This window comes from Zeus faber, assembly GCF_960531495.2.
Source record: "Zeus faber genome assembly, chromosome: 12".
NCBI lineage: Eukaryota > Metazoa > Chordata > Actinopteri > Zeiformes > Zeidae > Zeus > Zeus faber.
In genome coordinates, this window is record NC_137196.1 from 16,914,967 (window position 1) to 16,936,274 (window position 21,308).

The 21,308-nt window shown below is 39.9% G+C and overlaps 1 protein-coding gene across 1 annotated transcript in view; it reads right to left on the minus strand.

Moving 5' to 3' along the window:
* The window catches only part of pth1r (parathyroid hormone 1 receptor), a gene marked incomplete at its 3' end in the record, with an annotated part of 40,688 nt that overhangs the window by 17,385 nt on the left and 1,995 nt on the right, over positions 1–21,308 (minus strand). The window contains exon 2 of the mRNA XM_080011059.1: positions 3,095–3,197. Coding sequence (XP_079867185.1) covers positions 3,095–3,197 — 103 coding nt within the window. The remainder of the gene's footprint in view (positions 1–3,094; positions 3,198–21,308) is intronic.

Genomic DNA, 21,308 nt, shown 5'->3' on the forward strand with positions numbered 1-21,308 from the left:
ATAGGAGCCTTTCTGTGTGGAGTTTGCATGTTCGCCCCGTGCTCACGTGGGGTTTCCTCCATCTAACATCAGTAATTTCCCCCACCAAAAACATGCACACATCACCATCGTCTGACCAGCGATGGACACTTGGTACCAGGTCCCCGAGCGCGTCGACGAATGCTGCCCACTGCTCCTGGCTGCCCCCCCCCCCGGAGGCAGGACAAGCCAGGATGGGAGAAATGCAGAGGCCTCATTTCACCGGCCACCACCCCAAAAAGCATGTGCCTGTGTGTGTGTGTGTGTGTGTATATATATATGCATGTGTTGTAGTGCGGTCATGTGACAAATAAAGATTCTTAATCTTAATTTTTACATTCATTTCTTCAGCTGTGCTGTGATTGGAAAGACATGTGCAACGTTCCAAAAGGGGTCGGTAAACAGCCACCAGATAAAGGTTAAGTCCCGTCTAAGTCACAATTCTGCCAGCGTCGCCAGGTATGTGGGTCAACAAAAGTGGGCAGCTTCTGCTGTGGCACAGAAACCCTAAAACTTCCCCTGAAGCGCCAAGACGGAGCAGGGTCCCCTTTTCAACATGATTCCCCTGTAGGCGCATTGCCGTCTCTCATGAGAATGCTGCTAGATTATGTGTCAACATTTTACCAACTGCAGAAAGAGAAACCTGTGTTACCTCGCCTCCGCAACCCCGCCAAGCACTGGCGGGAATACAAGAGGGGCACTATGAGATGTTAGGCCCCCGTTTAACCTGAAATATAAAATTAACTGCAGTGTGATATTCAATAATTAGGTACGTTGGAATGGGTTTCTTGAAAACTGTACAGATGGATCGCGTCCATCTAAGCTAAAATAATAAAATATTGCTGCTGGGATGAAGCCGAAGAGAAAACGAAGAGAAAAAAAATCGGAATTCAGACTGGAAATTTGCTGGCACGTGTGCTGTCGCATATGACGTGTCAGGCGGCATTAGGGATGACGGTGGTCAGATGAGGAAGCCGCTCTCTCATCTCATAAAGGCCTGACGTGTGAACGAGTGACCTGCTCTGTGTAAGTGTCTATGGATGTTGGGATCAATATCATGTGAGAAACAACAGTTTCCTCCCGCTCCGGGTCAGAAAGCGCCTCACACAAGCTGCCTTTCAAAGCCGAACAATTCACAATGGTTGCAATTTGTTCCTATTTTTTATTCAAACTCACCACATGTGGAAATGTCATGATTCAGAGTCAACATTTGGGAAATGATGTACAGTGGGCCATCAGTTAAAGCTTTGTGCATTCTCCTGAAAATTAAAGGGTTGGATCGTATGTTTGATTTACAGGGATGGTATTATGTGGATTGTTTGTGAATGCATTTTAACGAGACCAGAACACACTATAGAGTAACATCACTGGCACGGACTTGGAATCCAAAAAAACCTTTTCCCCTCCAAATATCAAATCGGAAAATGACAGTTTACCACAATGAAATACATTTTGGAGCATGCAGGAAAATGATGCATTTTGAAACACCCACAAGTACACAAGTACAGCCAGGATAAACTTCCTCTTCAAATTCTATCCTTTAAAAAAGCCACAATGAACCCTGAGGCAAGCAGAGCGGCTATTCCCTGAAATCCCAGGAATCGCTTTAAACTGGAAACGGCTTGAGGGAAACCATTGTCATGACAAGGAATTTGATTGAAATGTGAAACAGAAGTCTCAGTCTAAACACTGCATAGTAATTATCTTCTGTCTGTAAATCATTCCTGGTGGCGGCAAATGAAGCCTTATCTGGAGGCTGAAAAAAAATACAAATTTCCTTTCCTTCGTGTGGGACATAAAACTACTCACCAACATTCAGTGGTGAAAAAAGTACTGGAAAGCCACACTTTAGTAAAAGTAGAGCTTTCTTGCTAAAAAACGACTCTGGTAAAAGTGATTATTCATGAGAATACTGCTTGAGTTAAAGTCTCAAAGTAGCTGATATTAAAGGTATTTAAGGATCAAAAGTAAAAGTAAATTCTGTGCTATGAGGTTTTTTTTGCTCAGATTTCATTCTGACGGCCTCTATTTCTGTATATTTCGGTAAGCCTGTGAGCATTTCATTTGGTAAGACCCATCTTTAACTCCGACATAAGATAGGATTTGTTGTCAACGTGGCCACGGGTGTTGTATTCCATCAGTCGTAGCAGGGGCAGGTGTAGGTGCGGGTGGGGCGGCATCAGCGCTGGAGGAGGCCGTCGCTGTGGGCGTGGCTCTCCAATGCGCTGCTCTAATTGTGGCTCTCTGAGACACGCCTGCGCTCATTCGGCGGCAACGCCACAAAAACTAGACTGGCAGGGTTGCCAGGTCTTCATGACAATGCCAGCCACCCCCAAAAGCCGGAGACCAAAACAAATCAACCTGCTTCAATACCTAAAAAGTAGCCCAATTTGGCGAAAACCGCAAACCTGACAGCTCTGAATACGGGCTTGAGTGTTTGTTTACGCTGTTGGATATGACCCTTGATCTGAACATGAAACTGGTGATAACCGGCTTCAGGCTAATGGCTCCCAGTTTTGCTCCCATTTTTTTTTTTGTGGAGAGTGACGAAGTTGTTCAGGGTAAATGTAATCTAAATGTACAAGTAGCTAAGTAAAAGTAAAAGTAAAAGCCGACAGAAATATAATAACTCAAGTTTAGTACAGATACTCCCAAAAAATACTCAAGTACAGTAACAAAGTATCTTTACTTCGTTACTTTACACCGCTGCCAGCTTTATACTGTCGTATTATAAGTCGTTCAAAGGAAGAAACTTTGGGATCAATCATCAACACAAAAGCCACTATAAATAATATACCTGTACTGTGGCTACCCACGGTTCTCATTTAACTATTTAACTGTGTGTTTATGTCAAACCTGAACTCGTCTGTCAGCTGTAACATGACATAATAAAATCACTGTGTGGTTAAAGGAGCAGGCAATCGACCAGTAACAGGCAATGGACCTGGGTCATTAACAGACTCAGTTCTATCCAGTTAGAAATATTTTCATATGTATATGTTGTTTAAGATCAGCGATGCAGGCAAAGAAACAACACCAACAACAAAATCTGTGATATTTTTTTTGCTTTGCTTACCAGGAATATTCCGCTTTGAAGTGATGTTTCCCTCGCATTTCCGTTTGGCTTTGAATAAAAGGCCTATTTGTTCCTCTTTGGTTAGCACATCATCTGCATGTACCTGCACAGAAGGACAATAACATAAAGTTAGGTTTTGGGAGTATTCACGCGCTGTGCACAACAATTACATTAAACAAAGGCTTTTGCGAAACAATTGTAATTCCACCAAAAAAAAAAAAAAAAAAAAAAAGAGCATTTTCAGTTGACAGTTTCTTTCCATTATTTTATCCGTTCAAGGTGCGCCCAACTCAAATGCAGTACGAAAAGAGAAAATAATGGATTTGTGGTCCCATCTGGACCCGAGCTGGAGTATCTGACGTTGCTCCCCCAGCCCCAAATGAGCGTGAAATGCATCAATTTGCTGATACCCACGTAAGATTTCAGAAGAACATCTGCCTCACACAACCCTTAAACCATTCCTCGGAACAACCGGAGAAAGAAAGCGGTGGTGGTAAAAGCTGCGAGCCTTCAATCAAATAAGCTTTCATACTATTATCGCTAAACATTATAAACACTTCTGCCCCGATAACTAAATAAGCTGGATGTAAGGGGTTTGGAGGTTAAAATAGTGTCAACCAAACATTAATAGAATTATGTGCCATGATGTGGATTTGATGATATCATTTTATATGGATAGAGAAAATATTTTGATGGTTGCTGATTGCATCACTGTGTGCAGCTCTTTAACTTGGGTAATGTCACCAATAAAAAGTAAAAATATGCCGGCGTGCGCTACACTTTTATGTGAAAACAAACGCACATGTTTCCATGCAAACTGAGATGCGGTGCAAGCGATGGAGACAGGCTGCGCTAGTGAGGCGGGACCAAACGGTTAATTACTTTATATCATAATAACTACCTGTCTGACACTGGAAGGGTCTGTAGTTCGTCCTGGTCTTTTGACTCCTTATGACAAGAAAAGCCAACCAGGAAGCATAAGTCGCCATATTTGTACATCTGTCACCAGCAATCAAAGGTTTGGTGTTTTGGTTTGTAGTTCGTATGGAAAATACAAATGTTCGATGTGGCCAACTGTATAGAGCAATACATGTAGCGACAAAAAAATCATGTACCGTGACGTGTGCTGTTCAAATTTCTAAATATAATTGATGTACATTTTAGGCCATACCACCCAGGCCTGCTGTAGGCGGTTGGGTTTTTTGGTCAGGTTTCCCCTGACCGAGACACTGAACCTCCTCCTGAGGAAACCACCGCCAGCTTCTCTGCTTGCCGAAATGCAGATTTCTGCTGAAATTACATTTCTGTCCGCTAAGGACATTCAAAGTAACCTGTACGGAAATATACTTAATCTGGCGCTAAAAATATTAGGCAAATATTAGACAAAGTCAATATGCAAAAAGGCGTTCTACCTATTTTTAATCTGGTATTACCTATACACATTAAGCAAAGAGTTATCAAAGACCCAGTGTTTCCTTTCTCTGCAAACAGAATCTATTTCACTCTGTGTTTATAGTCCCAGCTTGGATTCTTGTGATTTTAGCTGCTGTGGTCGGTATCCATTAGCCACTAATCTGATATAACACCATCGGAACACAGAAAAAGACATTTTATACCATTTTATACTTTTTCTGCCTTTTCCCCGCACCTCATATTTTTCTTAGCCTCAGAAGATTGTGTTTGAGAGTACAATAATAGCTCACGTGCGGTTTTCCACTCAAGGACACATTTTCCCTTCTAATAGGTCACTTTGGCCAGCTGGCTGTTTGCTCTGGGTTCAATTTAAGTCAGCACAAACATGAATGTATTGGAAATGACAAGAGTCCTTTTGGCCATAGTGTGACAAGATATATAGAAACTAAAACATAAAAAAGAAAACCCAGTACGGCTACAATTAGGGCTTGAGCCGGCGTCCAAATGTTGAATAACACGGCACAAATGTTATTTGTGTCGTGGTATTCCAATTTTTATTTATAGCCCTTCACGAGCCCATTGAATCACGAAACTGTCAATAAACCTTGGAATTTCAAGCACCAACACGAGAAAAAACACTATCACTGTAGAAACTACCTTTATAAATGATTCTCTGGCTACGGCTACATTCGTTTTATGGCTTTCCAGGACAATAAGCGTCACTCCCCGAGGCTAAGAAGCAGAATTCTGACTGGCACGGAGACAGGGACGGAAATGTTTTTTGACAAACAACAAAAAAAGCTGTTGTTTTCGGACCGAGGGTCACGCAATCCAAGGTGATCTCAATGGCACATCAGATATCAAAATGACACCACAATGAAAATACCTGAATTTGAATGTGTAAACTGATCAATATATACTTGTGATAAATGTTGTTGTTTCCTCTGCACACCCGACTTAGTGAGTGTTGCTTTGTAGTGCCATGGGGTGCTGTCATGCATTGCGATTGCATTTGACCCAGGTATACTGCTCCTTGTGGTTTGGTTTTACTCACATACTGTACTACAACTAGCAAAGATAAACACATAATAAACAGGACTTTGACACATTCACATTGAGAAGGAGTTGGTTTAACCCTTGTCTGGAATTCATTTGTCAATTTTAAACAAGCAGCTACGGATTTCACGAAGCTGCGACTTGGCAATTCAGTCTTTAGGGAATCAGGAAATATAAATTGTCAGTGATGCAAGGATGCCGTTTTCTGAGTTTGAAATGCAGCTGAAAATACCAGGCGCTCATAGGGCAACCATAATACCTCGATCCATCAATATTTTTACTGCATTGGGGCTCGAAATAAGGATGTCCAGTTTGAGCACTGAATGAAGTTGAATGAAGACGTTTATGGCTTTGCACTGTAAACAACCACAGATGGAACAACATTTGACCACAGGCGAACAAGGATAGATACAACCTGCTTACTGTACTAACTATGCCAATATAGAATATTCCACTGACAGCTTCCAAGGAATTAAGACCATTTTTTATCTGGGTCCCTGACCACGTTTTAGCCGGGCCAAAACCAGCCAGAGGATGGCCGTAGACTGTAGTTACTAAATACTGTAGACAGAAGTGAAGAAGAGTCATTATCAACACTCTACCATCACTACCATCACTAATCATCTCTGCCATTTATTAACTCAACCAGGGATAAACATTGAACAAATACAAATAGAAAGGCAAAATGATAACATCAGCCAAATAAGACAAAGTCAGACAATAGGTTTAAAGACAATAAGTAGGTGTAATCTATTTTCTGACTGTTAATAAAGTCAAACCTGTACAAACATATAAGTGACGTTAGTCATATTAACTCTACAGGCTGATAAAATAAAGAATAAATCGGTGATACACTCACGATTCAGCAGTATAATGCAAGGACGATAATCAGTGAATAACTATTCAAACACTTTAGTTAACACCACAACACAGGAAAAAAAAATGGTTTCTCACCTAATGTATTAGAAACAAACATAGTTTTGTAAGTATATTTTGAGCTTATAATGCAGCTGATAATGAGCTCATAAAGGAATCATGTTAGAAATACACAGATGAATGTGTTTAAACAGTGTAAGATATATCGATTTAGTTAGTAAGATTTTGTTTTTCCCTGATGACCAAAATATGTCCTTTATCCCCGATATCTGATTTCAAGCACAGAGGAAAACTTTAAAGACGTGGACTATTATTTACCATTTTAATAAGAGAATCATGGCCAATGAGTTTGCCCCTGATTCTTTTTTAAATCAACTCCCTCTCCACTGGCAAGCGTCCAAACCACCAAAGTAAACACAACTCTCACAGGGAGAAGCATGGACATTCTTATTCACAACATTTCATTCAAAACACAGTCTTCTTTTTGTGAAATACTTTTGAGTGCGTGCCAAAGTGAAAATTAGAAAAATACACACCATATAAATATGTGTGTTTTCATCACTGGTCCCTGGAATACAAACTCCACTTGACTAAACCACAAGTTTCTATTTGTCTATTGGTTAATGACTTAAACTGAAGCTTTCTTCAAGGATCTACGAAGACCAATATTGAGTTTACTGTATTTAGGCCGGTCTGTCAAGGCTGTGTTGGACTAGGACTATATTCCTTTAACATAAGATGTGAAATATTCACATCATCTGCCTAATTCCTACTCTTTTTGCCTAATTCTAGACTACTATCTCAGATTACATTAAAAATTCACTGTCTACACACTGTGTAGAGCAATGGGATTCCAGTATAATCATCTGGAATATAAGCATATTTAATACAAACGTTGTTGGTATATTTAAAAAAAAATGTTGCGGTTTACCAAAACAATTTCCTGAAATGTTCTGCACTGGATCGGAGAGTCATGCCGGTGCTGGGAAAGTTTTGGGGTAACATGAGAAACAAACTCTAGGACCTTTCAGTTTAGTGCCAATCAATTCCCACAAGGTGTCTTCAAAATACAGTGAGTGCTATCGGGCTGAAATAGAGCGACTCGGCAAAAAGTTAATTATTTAGCAGCTTTGCTTTGGAGACGTCAGATCTCAAAAGTGACATGATCTGCCATGGGAGTATATCCCCATTTTGCTGGAGATATCCACCCCCCCCCCCCCTCTCTCTCTCTCGCCCTTTTTCTCTCTCTTTCTCTCTCTCTCTCTCTCTGTCCATTGGCCCCATAATAAGATTTGAATGGATTCCTAAATTCATTGTCGTATTTGCTGCTTTGATAGGTAGAGTATTCCTTCCCCCTCCTGGTCCATCACGCGCATAACGTTTCCTTCATATGTCCTCCATATTTCACATTTTTTCTGAGGCCTACGGTTTGGCCCGTCTCACCGGTGCAGGTGCCTTGGCTGGAGATGCACGCGGAGATTTCATACGCCTCTTCCAACGTCTTTTTCTGGTTCAATCCGCATCGTTTGAACGTGCCAGTCGTTGGCCCAGCCTGCCGCGGGGTGATAATGTCATGGGGTTTTTTTTGTCGTCCTCTACGTGTTGTCTTGTGCTGTATCCGAGGTAGGGTTATCGCTCCCAGACTCGGTTGTTCGGAGTTATCTTATTGCTTTTTTACTTCGCTACTTTCACTTCGCTTTGACATCTAACGCCTTCACAATACGTGTCAAATCTTGTCGCACCTCCTTCGCTGTTACAAGTCGCTCTGCACGACTTTCCATTCGACAGACTTTCGATTGTAGAGATATTCCATCTTTTACTGCTGCAGCGGCAAAGAATTTGGTGATTCCAAAAGCACAACGGAAAAGCTACTGTGAATGAATCCAGCGCTGTGGTGAGAATAGATAGGACTGTAAGGTAGACGTTAGCCACTTCGCTTTTTCGATTATGAATAAGTAAACAATGAGGAAGACAATATCGACTTCCTCATGTCAAAATCCTCAAATCTCCAAATTCCTTGATTTGTTATGTATATTATGTTGTAAGATAATGCTATCACATACACTTCTGCAATGTACAATACAACGTCAGCAATCGTTTTATTGGAGCTTTGAGCTACTGTACACAATATAGGTTTGCAAGTGAAATACAGATAAATCAAGATTTCTCAATATTCTGTGAGTCATGCATGCATGGTTTTAAGCCAAACCTCATAGGGGCTTGAAGCAGATTATCAATAATGTTGCTTATGTTTACATACATAGGTCGGTTGTGTGCTTGTGCTACGGTAGAGAAGCATTTTACTGAGAATCTCTATGTAAGTGTTCAAGCACTAACATGCCTACAATGTTATTTGTGGATCATGCTGCTTTGCACTTCAGGGCAAACTTCAGTTGAAAACTTCTCAAAACACAGGTCATTAAGGGATAAGCAAGCAACCGAATGGTAAATCATTTATATGAGATGGAAAGAGGGGCACGCTGTGTGTGCTACTGACACACAAGCGCTGTGTCCTGGCTTAGTATTTTGCCACGATTTGTCTGTCAACATAAGACCTCTGATCGCGACCCCACTAGTGTTTTGATTGGAGACGTGTACTTTATTAATTTCCTAGATCACATCAGCAGCATCCCATAATGCTCCTCTGTGTTAGTTAATCCGTTACTGAGGATGAGATTCTTGGGTAAATGCCGGTGTAAAGTGAGACTTTCCTTTCCAGATCACACTTCGTCACATGGATGATAAATAATATACAGATAATATTTACACTGGTCTGTGTAAAGCGCCTCCATTATGGGAACACAGACGTATGTTTGTTTTATGTACTTGTTTTGGTCATTTGCCATTCTTTACACCATAGGCTAACATTAACTTCCTTTTTGTTGGCCCAAATTCAAAATGTGATCCCAAGAGGTTTTTTGACTTTGCTCAACTTTTTTTTTTCTTTAAAAGTTGGGGTTCTACAAAATTATAGCCTTGCTGAATCTTGTTTTTAATGGCATGTCCACTATCTGGAAAAAACATGAATATGTTACTTTTGACATATTGCACCGCATGAATGTTTCAGCGGATAAGGTTCCTGGATATTATAAACTCTATGAGTCAGTGCCACTCCTCTTCAACTGTGCAATTTGCATTTGATGATTTAAACCACAGACCACAAGACTGGTTGTCTTTTGGAAATGCTTGCAGACCACATTCTGACTTAAAGCAGCATTCAGTTCCTAATTATACCCTGCTATGGTCATAAGCCTGAAAAACAGCACTTTTGTCCTTGATGGAAACATTGTGTGAGCTGTGAGAAGTAGCTTACATATCGTGGGGTCTGAACTGCTTGGACTATGTTGTCCTCAGTAAATGAGAATTAAGCACTTATTCCGAGTTATATAAGGGATATAATACACTAAGCACTGACCATTCGCTTACTAATGCAACGCATGAACGGCAGTTTCATTTTCATCAAAAGCTTAAAAACTATTGGTTACATAACAATCAGCAGCAACAGATACATATAATATCGTAATGCGTCCTAATGGAACAAAAATGCCGTTAATCACACTTCAGACTATTTACAGGGCGCCTGGTGAAATTTCAATGTATCTGGGATATGCACAGGCCACTGTCATAGGGAGTGGTCTTTAGATACACAGATTATGAAGATTATGGATTAAAATGTATTTTAAAATGTGTGCTTCAAGTAAATGCAGTGAGTTTTCTATTTTGAGATGCAACAGCTTGTCGCTTTTCTCTCCTGGCACTGAGGGAGCATGTACTGCCCATTGGTTGCAGGCCACAGTACAGTGACATCAACAGCAATCTTCAAAGTCCGTAGTCGTTACATTTGCACTGCAACACTGAATTACATATGAATTATACATTTTCTAAATTTCTAGATTGTCTGTTGAATCGCCCCTTATTTAAGTGTGCTGTGTGAAATTCTAAAAATGTACTGCCTGACTAAACAGCAGCCCCGGGAATTCTGACTGAAAATTGTAGCAAATGCAAACAAAAGCAAATCTCAAATTTGAGGAAAAGGAGTCAGATTCAGAATCCATTCCTTCTTTGACAATTCAATGTGCAACGTACCATTCAATGGCCGGATCACCGATTCGGTACCTGCACACCTCCCCGGCCTGGTTGCGAAGAAAGGGGTAAGCTCACAAAAAGCGAGAGTCTACAATATTTACTAGGCTGGACAGCAGGTGAGCATAAGGGATTCATTCATTTTTAAAAGATGCGTTGATGGGAAACATTCTGTCACAAGAAAGAAAGGAGAAGGTACGAAAATTGCTGAAAGCTTTCCAAAGGTTTGGCTTTTCCCTTTTTTTTCCCCCTTCCTTACAAAAGGTTTCATTAATGAATGATGACACTGACTGCAAGGACACGCAGCCGAGAAGGTGCAGCTGGACGGTCCGGCAAGAAAGATTTGTACCTCGAGCCCCTCTCGCTCGTCATCATCTTTAATTACCATAAAGCCAATTAAAACGGTTAGTTAACCTGGTTCCTCTAGCTCCAGACAGTGAGGGTAAAGCCAGAGAGAGATAGAGAAACGCAGACGGAGCCAAATTCGCAAGGTCAGACAAGCGTTTTACAAAATGCTTTCTCGGCTAGGAGTTGTTATCACCTTTACCAGTCTCATAGAGAAAGGCGAGTCCACATTTTCGCCTTTCTTACAATACAATGATAAGGCGTCAACACGGAGGAAAACCCTTTGGAAACCTAAATGGATTCGATGTATTTTCTGTATCGCCTCGTAATGCTTTAACAATGCTCCTTCGCTCCGTGACATCTTAGACATGTGTGAACCCGAAAGCCTGATAGCCGGTTGCTTTCTTTTGTGATATGAACACAAAGCTGTGGCGATTCTCCAGTTTAGGGAAACGCACAAAAAAAAAAAAAAAAGTTGGCTTGCTTCGCCGGTAAATTTGGATGAGTGCGGTTCAGACGAGTCAGCTGCTATTATTGTCCTCTCTGAGCTGAATATGGAAATATTGCACATGGGAAAGACAGCGCTCCACGCTAACAAACCCTTTCCCACTGTCAACAAAGGTCGCTGCCCCTTCAACTGAATAATGACAGCGATATTTGTGTCAGAGCCCTAATTGTAACTGCCTTTCCAATAATGGCTCTAAATTAGAGAATCTGGCGTCATTTAATCACCCCAGGTGTCTCTCTGTGACCGCTTACATCCCACTTTGATTTGCCTACTGGAGAGTCTGTTGCCAGTGAATCTCATGTGTGTATGTGTGTGTGTGTGTGGGGGGCGGTCAAAATGAATTAATTGCTCTTTAAAAGAGCCATTTTATAAAAAAAAAAAAAAGACAATGTGAAATCACAGGGGTTCGTTCTGAAAGAGCTCTTGAAGGAGGCAGTTGTAGTGAACATCACTTACGAAAACAAGTCCAATGTGAGTATTTGAATGGCCTGGTAAAGATAGTATTCACAGAGTAAAAAGATGGACAAAATATAAGAGAATTCACAGTATTGTGTGTTCCCTCAGCCTTTGTGTGGGTTTCTGCCGGGGTGTTCAAGGTAAATATGGATTATTGGAAGATGCTACACTGTAAAATGTGGTAAAATAACTAACCGTGGTCCAGTGATATTTTTCATCATGTTTCTTCCGTATGAATGCATACACAGCAACGTCTGGCATGAACCTCTGGGAGTCAGCTGCTACGCCTGGAAAATGATCATCTTTCCGCAAACTTCTGCTTCTGCTTCTAGAAAGCACCTTGCAGGGAATATGGGATGACTGTCCTGCTCGAGGGTTGCAGCCCTCAAACGGGGGCCTGATTGCAATCATTTTCCCGTCCGGAGGCTAATCACAGACTCTGACAGGGATAGTTATTTTTGTGGACCTTGTTTAACAATGGATGGATGATATTGAATAAAGCTATTTAAATGGATGAGTGAAGTCGTTAAATAAAAAACTAACATTGTGCATTTAGAGTAAGTGCTGGTTGTACATGTATACTAAAACCACATGAAATTTGCATTCCTGTGCTCAAATTTGCAGAGCCAGTTCCACAGAGAGCTTATAATATGGTATTCAACAGCGCAGTGCCCTTGTAGTATGGCCACTTTCGACTTACACTAATTCGTCCCCTCATCTTCTACCGAAAACACTACAATGGTTATATGGTTGTCGACCTAACGGAGCATACTAAAACAGAAAAACATTCGGATTATCACTTTCCAGCCCGTTCCTGCAGCTTTCACAGCAATACAAACAACACTGGCAGGTATGGTGGACATCACAGACATGCCACCTTTGACAAATAAACAGAACCTAGGTTCAAAATCTTCAGTTTCATTTAATGTTTTATGTTCAAGAGTTTTTCTTCGGCAGATTAATTTTTTCTTTTTTTTTTAAAGCTTCTAGGAGAGCGTACGGGCAAGTACAACGTGCTTTCACACTTGGTCTCAGCTGAACATGGTACAGTATATTGCAAATGAAAGGTCTGTAACTGGCCTGTCAGCACATGCTTTTCACTCTTTCCACTTAGTGTGTACTGCAAGGTCGCTAGTCCTGAAGCCTTGGGACCCAGTTTTTATTTCACTGTGAATTACTGTAATTCATGGAGAAAGAGCAGAGCCTATATCAATAGAAAACATTGTACATGGAGCTCTACAACTGGATGAATTGATTGCAAAAGTTGATGAAAAAAAAGCCACATCAAAAAGGTCCAAATAGATGTACCTCCTCATTGCATCCCAATGATGCCTGAATGCATCTTCAACAACGCAGCAAATTACCTGCCAAGGCAGTGTGGGAGCGGATAGTGGTGGAAAATAATACGGTTTCACAAGAGCCTATGAACTCTGTCAGCATATTATAAAAATCAGGAACAACATCAGTGTACTATGGCAGCAGACCCTGCTAGAAAGCCTGAAAGGTGAGAGGCAATAAAGCATCTTTCAAAATCGCACAATTGCGCAGAATTGGCAGATCCAAAACGGCTCATCGTGGTACTGGTTTATTTTGGGTGGTAAAATTTTTTATATGTATTGAAGAACTAGATTTTACACCAAAAAAAATCCACGATATGAAACTTTAAATAATAATCTGAAATGTAACCTATTATATAGTTAAAACCTCTAGTGACAACCTGAAATTACTAACATTACTAAACCTACTGTACGGTCTCACAGATTAACCCTAATAGAAGAGAAATCAATATTTACACTTAACACAAAAATGCTCCAGTCACATCGTCTTGTAAATACGATTAAGGGGTTATTTACTATGGCAAAGAGATCAAATCCAAGCAGACAAAGAATAAATTGTTTGATACCAAAAATACAACTTCATATTTAAAAAGAGTCAGAGAAATTATTTAAAAGTAAGACTGCTTTATAAATGTACCTGATTGAGCACGCATGACGTCCTACACTGGTCAGTATAGGGCTGTGTTGCAAAAGTATATCATACTTTCTCACTAAACGTGCAACTGCTTGAGGAACTGTACAGCGAATAATTCACACAGACCACTTGAACTGCTGAACCACGTTGCGGCAACATACGGTGATTCTGATCTCATGCAAATCGATGTGCTTTAAAGCCACGGAACAGAGGTAGCTATCGAGGCAAGCCTTTCATCCCTACTTGAATTTGAACAGGCTTGGGTCGGCGCTGTATTGCAGCGGATTCTGCGCTCTTCGCTGGAAAATCTGGAGCTGTGAACTGCATACTTACAAACCCATACGCCCTAGAGGTTTGCAATGAAGCTAATAAAGGTCCTTTTAAGAAGTCCGCCCTCCTCTCAGCCTCCTCCAAGCCATGAGCCAAGGTATTGGTCCTGCCCCAAAGCCGAGCTGCATTCGAATCACATAAACAACCGTATTGGAGCTGTGGAGGCCAAGTGATCCAGCCCTCGATAATTTAGAAAATTCAATCCGTGCAGACTCATTACATGTTCCTTTTAGGATACAGCAACCGCAAAGGTCGGGGGAGCTCCTGTACATTCGATACTCAATCCCTTGTGCAACAGTGGGGGTAGGGCACAGTAGAACCTTCTGTCAATGGGCAAGGCAGCTACATGGCTGAGAATTTTCACAAGTCAACGCAATTGAGGTAATTTGGGATTCCAGGAATGCTGCCCACATGGGATCCTGTGCCAACACATTCATGCAGATGCAACCAGTCAAAAAGGAACCCTGGAGGACGAGACCTCAACTTAATAGCAATCAATCAGTGTCCTTGACGTGTGAAATTGTTATCGTGCCTTCCTCGCTTTTCTTTTGAGAATCAAAGTTTGTGTTTCAAAACTCTTGGAATTGTAGAAAGGCCTATCTACATTTCTTCCCCCCCAAAAAAAGATAAAAACGTCAATCTTATCAGTTTACTGGAGAAAGACAGTCCCTTTGATACCTTTGACACGTGACTTTACAATTTCTACAGATAACCATCACAACTTTGCTTGCAGTTCAACCTCAACCTGACAGCCGCTGAATTACAACAAAATCACTCTTTTCACGTCTTCGATTGTGTCAAGATTTGTACATCTGTCCAACACCTGTCAGTTAACTATTTTCTTTTTGTCGCCCATAAAAGTAATGATAAAAACGTTGCCTGTTCTAAGCTTTAAAAAGACCTTCATCTGCAAGTGTATATTTCAAAGAAGCCTCATGCAAATAAGTATAATAATTTAGAAGTTAGACAATTGTAGATTTCGTAAATCTGTAAATGTAATAAATACCTTGGCAACAGTGAAACTGGCAAATTTATAAGTAACTTCAAATTAAAATTAGCTATTTGATGTAAAAATACAATTAAATTCACAAGGATTTATCTCTCAAAAATATTTTGTGAATTTATTATTAAATTATATAATGAGATATATTATATCTCAGGCATGAATGAATATATCCACATGTTGGTGTTTTAGCAGCAAAGACATTAAAATCATTAACATATCTGTGTTTGTGGTGTAATGTTTTCAGAGAGATGTAAAGTGGCATAGAGTTACTCACACTCCAGCATTCTTCAAGTGGAAAAGTTGAAAAAATGTGGAGGTCATGGGAAGTCAAGAAAACAAGCCTTTTCCTGAGTCAAACACCGCCATGGTATAACTTTACCATTGCAATGAAACGGAATACTCCCCCATTAACAAACACATTATGAGGCTTACTCATGGGCCTTCTCAGAAGTGAGCAATGTGTCAGGCATTAAAAACTGGTTAACGTTTGATAAGGGAGGACACTGCCCCCTGAATATAAACAAACAAACAAACAAACAGAACAACACCAAGAAAAATAAATAAACCGATGAAAAAATAACGTCAAGGGCAGTGCGGTGCTTGTGAGAAATACAGCGCTTGATCTTATTATGTAAGGGAAATTATTACATGTGTATGTAATGGTGTTTCTGTACAGAGTTGGATGACAGCAAATGACATGAGTCCACTGTCTCACTGAGGAAAAAGTCAATTCAAAGAGTAACGACAATGTGTGTTCCTACCCCCAAAAAAAGCTTGTAATATCCGGCAGCAGATTAATTGGAATTGGCAACTGCATGATTACGACATTTAAAGTATGTGTTTCGCAATATCATTCCCCTAATTGAATGCTGTAAATCTGCCAACCGCATTTTGTAAAATGGAAAAACGCCATGTTAAATAGGGTGGGTCTCGGTTGCGTTCATGCATATGAAACATCTCTGTTGGGGTCCTCAAGCAACATGTCCCACCGTTCAGTTCTACTCATTCGCAATTCGTCAAAGAAAATCTTACACAGTACAAACTCAAACTCGCCCTGGACCTTAAACAATATATTTTGAATTGTTTCAAATTTTTGAATTGATGCCTATGTATGGCGATCAGAAAAGGAAGAACCACATTGTTTTTCTCTTAAAACTGCCCCTGGAAACCTTCAGGAGCTCCGTAGTGAAACAAGGGCCAAGGGCAATATTTAAGGGTATATTTAAAATTATGTGACTGCAGATTCAAAGATATGAATGTGGGTCACACACACACACACACACACATACACACACACACACACACACACACACACACACATAAAGGAAGTACTTCAATATTTTGCGTCTTTATTCTTCTCCTGGACCGTCACCATGTACCTCTAAAGCATCTCCACGTGCAGCCTAATTCTGTGCATCGATGTACATTTTTTGACACATTTTTATTGTTGTTTTTCAATCAAGATGCTGACGACGCAAAGATACAGGCTATTCCATCCATGTCCACGGTAAACGCCCACTGACCATTTCTAAGCATCTCAAAAAGAGCAGCATGACTTTCAATAACAATATTAATGAACCAAGCAAGTGAGCCATAGTCAAAATGCCAACTGAGCTGTTTGGAACATACAGTACGTGGTGTTATGAGCCAGTCCCCTTAAAATAATAGGATGAGGGCACTCAGACTAACGGTAACTTGAATCTGTTTGTCCAATTATGCCACTCCTGTAGTAGTACCACTTCAATGTAAACTTAATGAGCTTAGAAAATCCCTCCGCACAAAACATATCTGCAAGCTGAGAACCTTCCGCTTATATCTTTGCATCCAGGCTTTCGTTTCTGGGACTGCCAGTCGTTAATTATCTTTGGATGGATGCAACCAAGGGACAGTTTTGACCCTGAAATTAAGTAGACAACGACAGCCCACGGAACGCTTTGGTTCGTGATTAATGTGTTTCTTCGAAATTATTTTTTATGACATTTACGCTATCTTAATTGTCGACAATAGATTTGCCTCGGATTTTGTTGTTGTAGTTGCATTTAATTACTGAAAATTGACACTTTGACAGGGAGTTATGCAAAGTCACGCATAGATCTCCAGCACCGAGACTATCAAACAACATCCAGAGAAAAATTAAGAACGGCTATGGTACGTTTGAGCGGAAGAAATCCTAAACTGAATTCCCGGGTTCGGAAATCAACTTTCCGAAATAAATATTTATGTCCAGGCGTTATGGTTAAGGTGCTGGCGCTTACGCCCAGATAAAACCTTTAAAACATAATATCAGCACAGAGGCACCTATCTGACACGTGCATTCAATCTCAACGCTGTTGTTGATTATAACAAAAAATTAATAAAAAATTCATAAATAAATAACATCCTTCACTCTATGCTGTGGGTTGATTTTGTGCCACCCTAAAAAGTGAGACAATGACACACATTGCTCAGGAATTTCAACACTGCAAAACATAAAGGGTTACCTGGATGTTTTTGATGCACCCAACATCTGTTACTTTTCTCCCCTCGACCTCTTTCGACGATATTGGTGAAAGTTTCCTTATTTATTATTTAGAGTTCCGGCAAAAGCTTGAGATTGATGTTCGCTACATCCTCTGGTTTGAGGAACAAACCTCACACAACCAATTCAGCTACTAAGAAGTGGCAGCCAACTAATTCAAGCTATATATCAGTGAGTAAGAGTTGCGTCTGTCCTGGATTTTGTGGTCCCTTTGGTCTCTAATGGGATTTTAACGAGATGAAAAATGATATTAGCCAGATCCTAAGTGTTTGAGCTACTTGGGTAAATAAAAAATGAGAAGCAGGTGGCATATTTTGAAAGCAACCAATTTCCTGCCATGCACGTGTCAAATTGAAATTTGACAAGTTCAAATTATCCAGGTCAGGTAAGGATTAAAAAATAGATAAATAATATTATAATTCATACAAAGTTTGGGGAGCATTACAAGTCCCCACTTTGACTGAGTCAACCTGTCTAGGGCACTAGAAATGGCAACACAAACTGCCGTTACTTTGAATTTCCAAAATAATTGATGTGAATTTATTCACATCAATTATTGTGTGAATAGCACAAATCTCATGGAATCTGATTCTTTTAAATTCAGATTTGGGCCACTTTGATAAATGGTCCTTAATGGGGTACAGGTCTGATTTTTTGCAATGCGACCTCAGCCTGAACGGTCAAAATTCATGCGACTTTTATGTCACTCTAGAGCTACATTCGTCACAATTCTGCGCCGGCGGGAGTCGGTCGCTGAAAACAACATGGAAGACAGCTGCGATGGGCTTCTGGGCTAGGGTGAACATCCGTCCGGTTTGTGTGTGTGTGTGTGCATGCGTGTGTGCATGCCTGCGTGTCCTCTGAGGGACTGATTGGGCGCCAATTTGTGCATTTTGTGTTTTTATTTCAGAATTATTTTATTTTACGAAATTCCCTTTTTGGACTAAACAAAAAAAAAGCACCGTGGGCACCCACCGACAGAAACATAAATGGGTGCCTATGGTAAGACCTCATAAGTATTTGGGGTGACACTTCTATCCAAGCAAAACTTGAGGGCCTGTATCGTAACCGGTCTACGTTTGATAACATATCGAAACAAATGGCCAAACAGGCCATGTTTACTTCCATACAACAGCGTTCTGTGTGTGACCTCTTTGTTATTATTATTATTATTATTATAAATGTTGTGCACTTGCGGGTCAGTTCAGGACCGTGACCAGTTCAAACTGGAATTTAATATAGGCCACATTAGGAAAATAATGTGAAGAGCCTGAGCCAAACAAACAAAAAAATCGTATCCGAACAATAAATCTGGACTGAGCACTAAGGCTTGCAGTGTGAATGTATCCGTAATCTCTTAAAATGGATCGCAACCAAGGTTGGCACGAAATGAGAGGGATTTATATAGTAAGTATAGGGAATGAAAACAAGGAAAATCTACATTGGGTTTTACTAAACAATTGAATACATTTGTTCTCCATAGAAATAATTATGGTGGAGTTTCCAATGTAAATAATTGTGTTCTTCTAAGTGTATTGGTTTACAAAACACTGATCCAAGGTTTCCCTCCTTTGAATGCAGCACAGCGCGCTGAATGACACTGAACGAAAAGCTGATCTGGTGACAAACGTCTCTCAAGCATTCATATTTTACAAAATTCAGAATCCTCACCATGATTTTATTTATGAATATATATAACCACACAATTATGAGAGAAGAGGGTTTTTTTTTTCAATTGAATTGCCCTTTTTTTTTTTTTTAATGCAATTTTTGCATTTCAATTGACATTTTTGTACTTCTGACCTCAATAGCTCATCAAATTGACATTACACATAATTAATACTTTCATACACTAATAACCAGGTAACAGTTGAGTCATATGATGTTTGTTTTTTTCTGTTTGTATTAAATGTATTAAAATGTATTTAATGTTATAAATATGCTCCAACATTGACAGGTCACGTCATTGGCCCCTGACCAACACAACACTGCATCAGAAAGAAGATTCCCCCCGAGAAGCGCAGCAGGGTCAGGAAGTCTCTTCTTAATTGTTAATAATTTCACCTTTTCGGTTACCGGTCATTGTGTCATTGTTTCCATAGGTAGCTGAACCTCGCCTGAGCAAAAGAGCTTAAACCATTTTTTGTCATACAGAGTAATGACAGTATCATTATATTAGTATTCAGTATAACTGTTATATCACAATGTCATTTGCTACTCTGGATAATTTAACTGTGACCACTGACTGTTCTTGAGTGTTTAGATAAAGGAGTTTATATTTATCCGTTTCACTTTTAACATGTTTATTAAATGTTATCTTTTAATGTATATTTTTTATGTATTTATGCTTTATTTTATGCAAAACCAATAGGATTATTTGAGAAGTGTTCTATTCAAATCATGTAGATTTAAGTATTATTTTGTTATAATTATTTTAATTATATTTGATAAAGGCTTTATAAGTACGGTTTTGATTTTGACTGAATTTTTGTCCCGTTTTGAATTTGTGACCATCTTGAGGACGCAGCCCGAGCAACATCTGCAAGAGCCACGGGCTCAACAGCAGGACCCACCTCAGCCCTCAGCTCCCTATCAAAGCCAATCACTTCTGCAGCACCTCCAAGGTAAGTCAGCACCACAGCAGGGACAACCAAATTACCTCATCGACCCCAAGAAGCTCTGTTATCTTTTACTACATATCTGATGTGAGAGCCGTCATCTCGGAGCCAGAGCCACCCACCAGTCGCTGCTCAAACTATGCAGCCCGGACTGGGAACAATTCAACGAGATGTGGCGACTGAAATCTCGGGGATGTTGATTGGGGATGTTGATAAGACACCGGCGATGATTTTGATTGCTTACAATAATAATATTAATAATAATAATAAAATTACAATTTTATTTGGTCAAAATGCTGTATGTTTCAAAATGAATTGATCCTGACTTGATGTCATGATGAATTACAGCTCTGATGTTCCTTACGCCTTTTCTCCATTTACATTACAACAAAATACAATTAAAAGGCTGATTACAATACTTCAAAAAGTTGTCAGCGCCACTTCCTTCATATTTATTATGTTTAAGTACATATTTATTGTGAAGACACTTCTGTGTTCTGTCTCTCCTTGATTAAGCTACTGGGTGTTCATGTGACGGTTGTAAATTCCGCCCCTCCCAATCGGCACTGTGGCATCACAGCACTGAGACATGTTAAATCTCAGTGTTTCATTCAGTTTAACAATGTCACAGTCAGACGGCGTTTTTTTTAATGTAAAAAATAAATAATTACATTTTATTAGGTCAAGGATACGACAATAATATATATGCCTTCACAGGAAAGCCCTTTTAGACATTGCCCAGCTTTTTCCCCACTTTTGAGCGTGACATTCTGGTTGTTGAACACTAACAAATGAGCCCTGGTCAGCAGACACGCCATTGATATGGATTACGATGCCATTTAAATGTTCAAAGCAGTAGTTGATTGTGGCGATACTATCGATGAACCGCCAACTGCTCATAATGTCAATATGGTAAATAAACAAATAATTTGAAAATCCATTACCGTTACTCCAAATAACATTAGTTGTAGTATAAATAAATTATTCATAATTCAACACTCTAATAAGGATTAAAAGATCATTCATTTGCATTT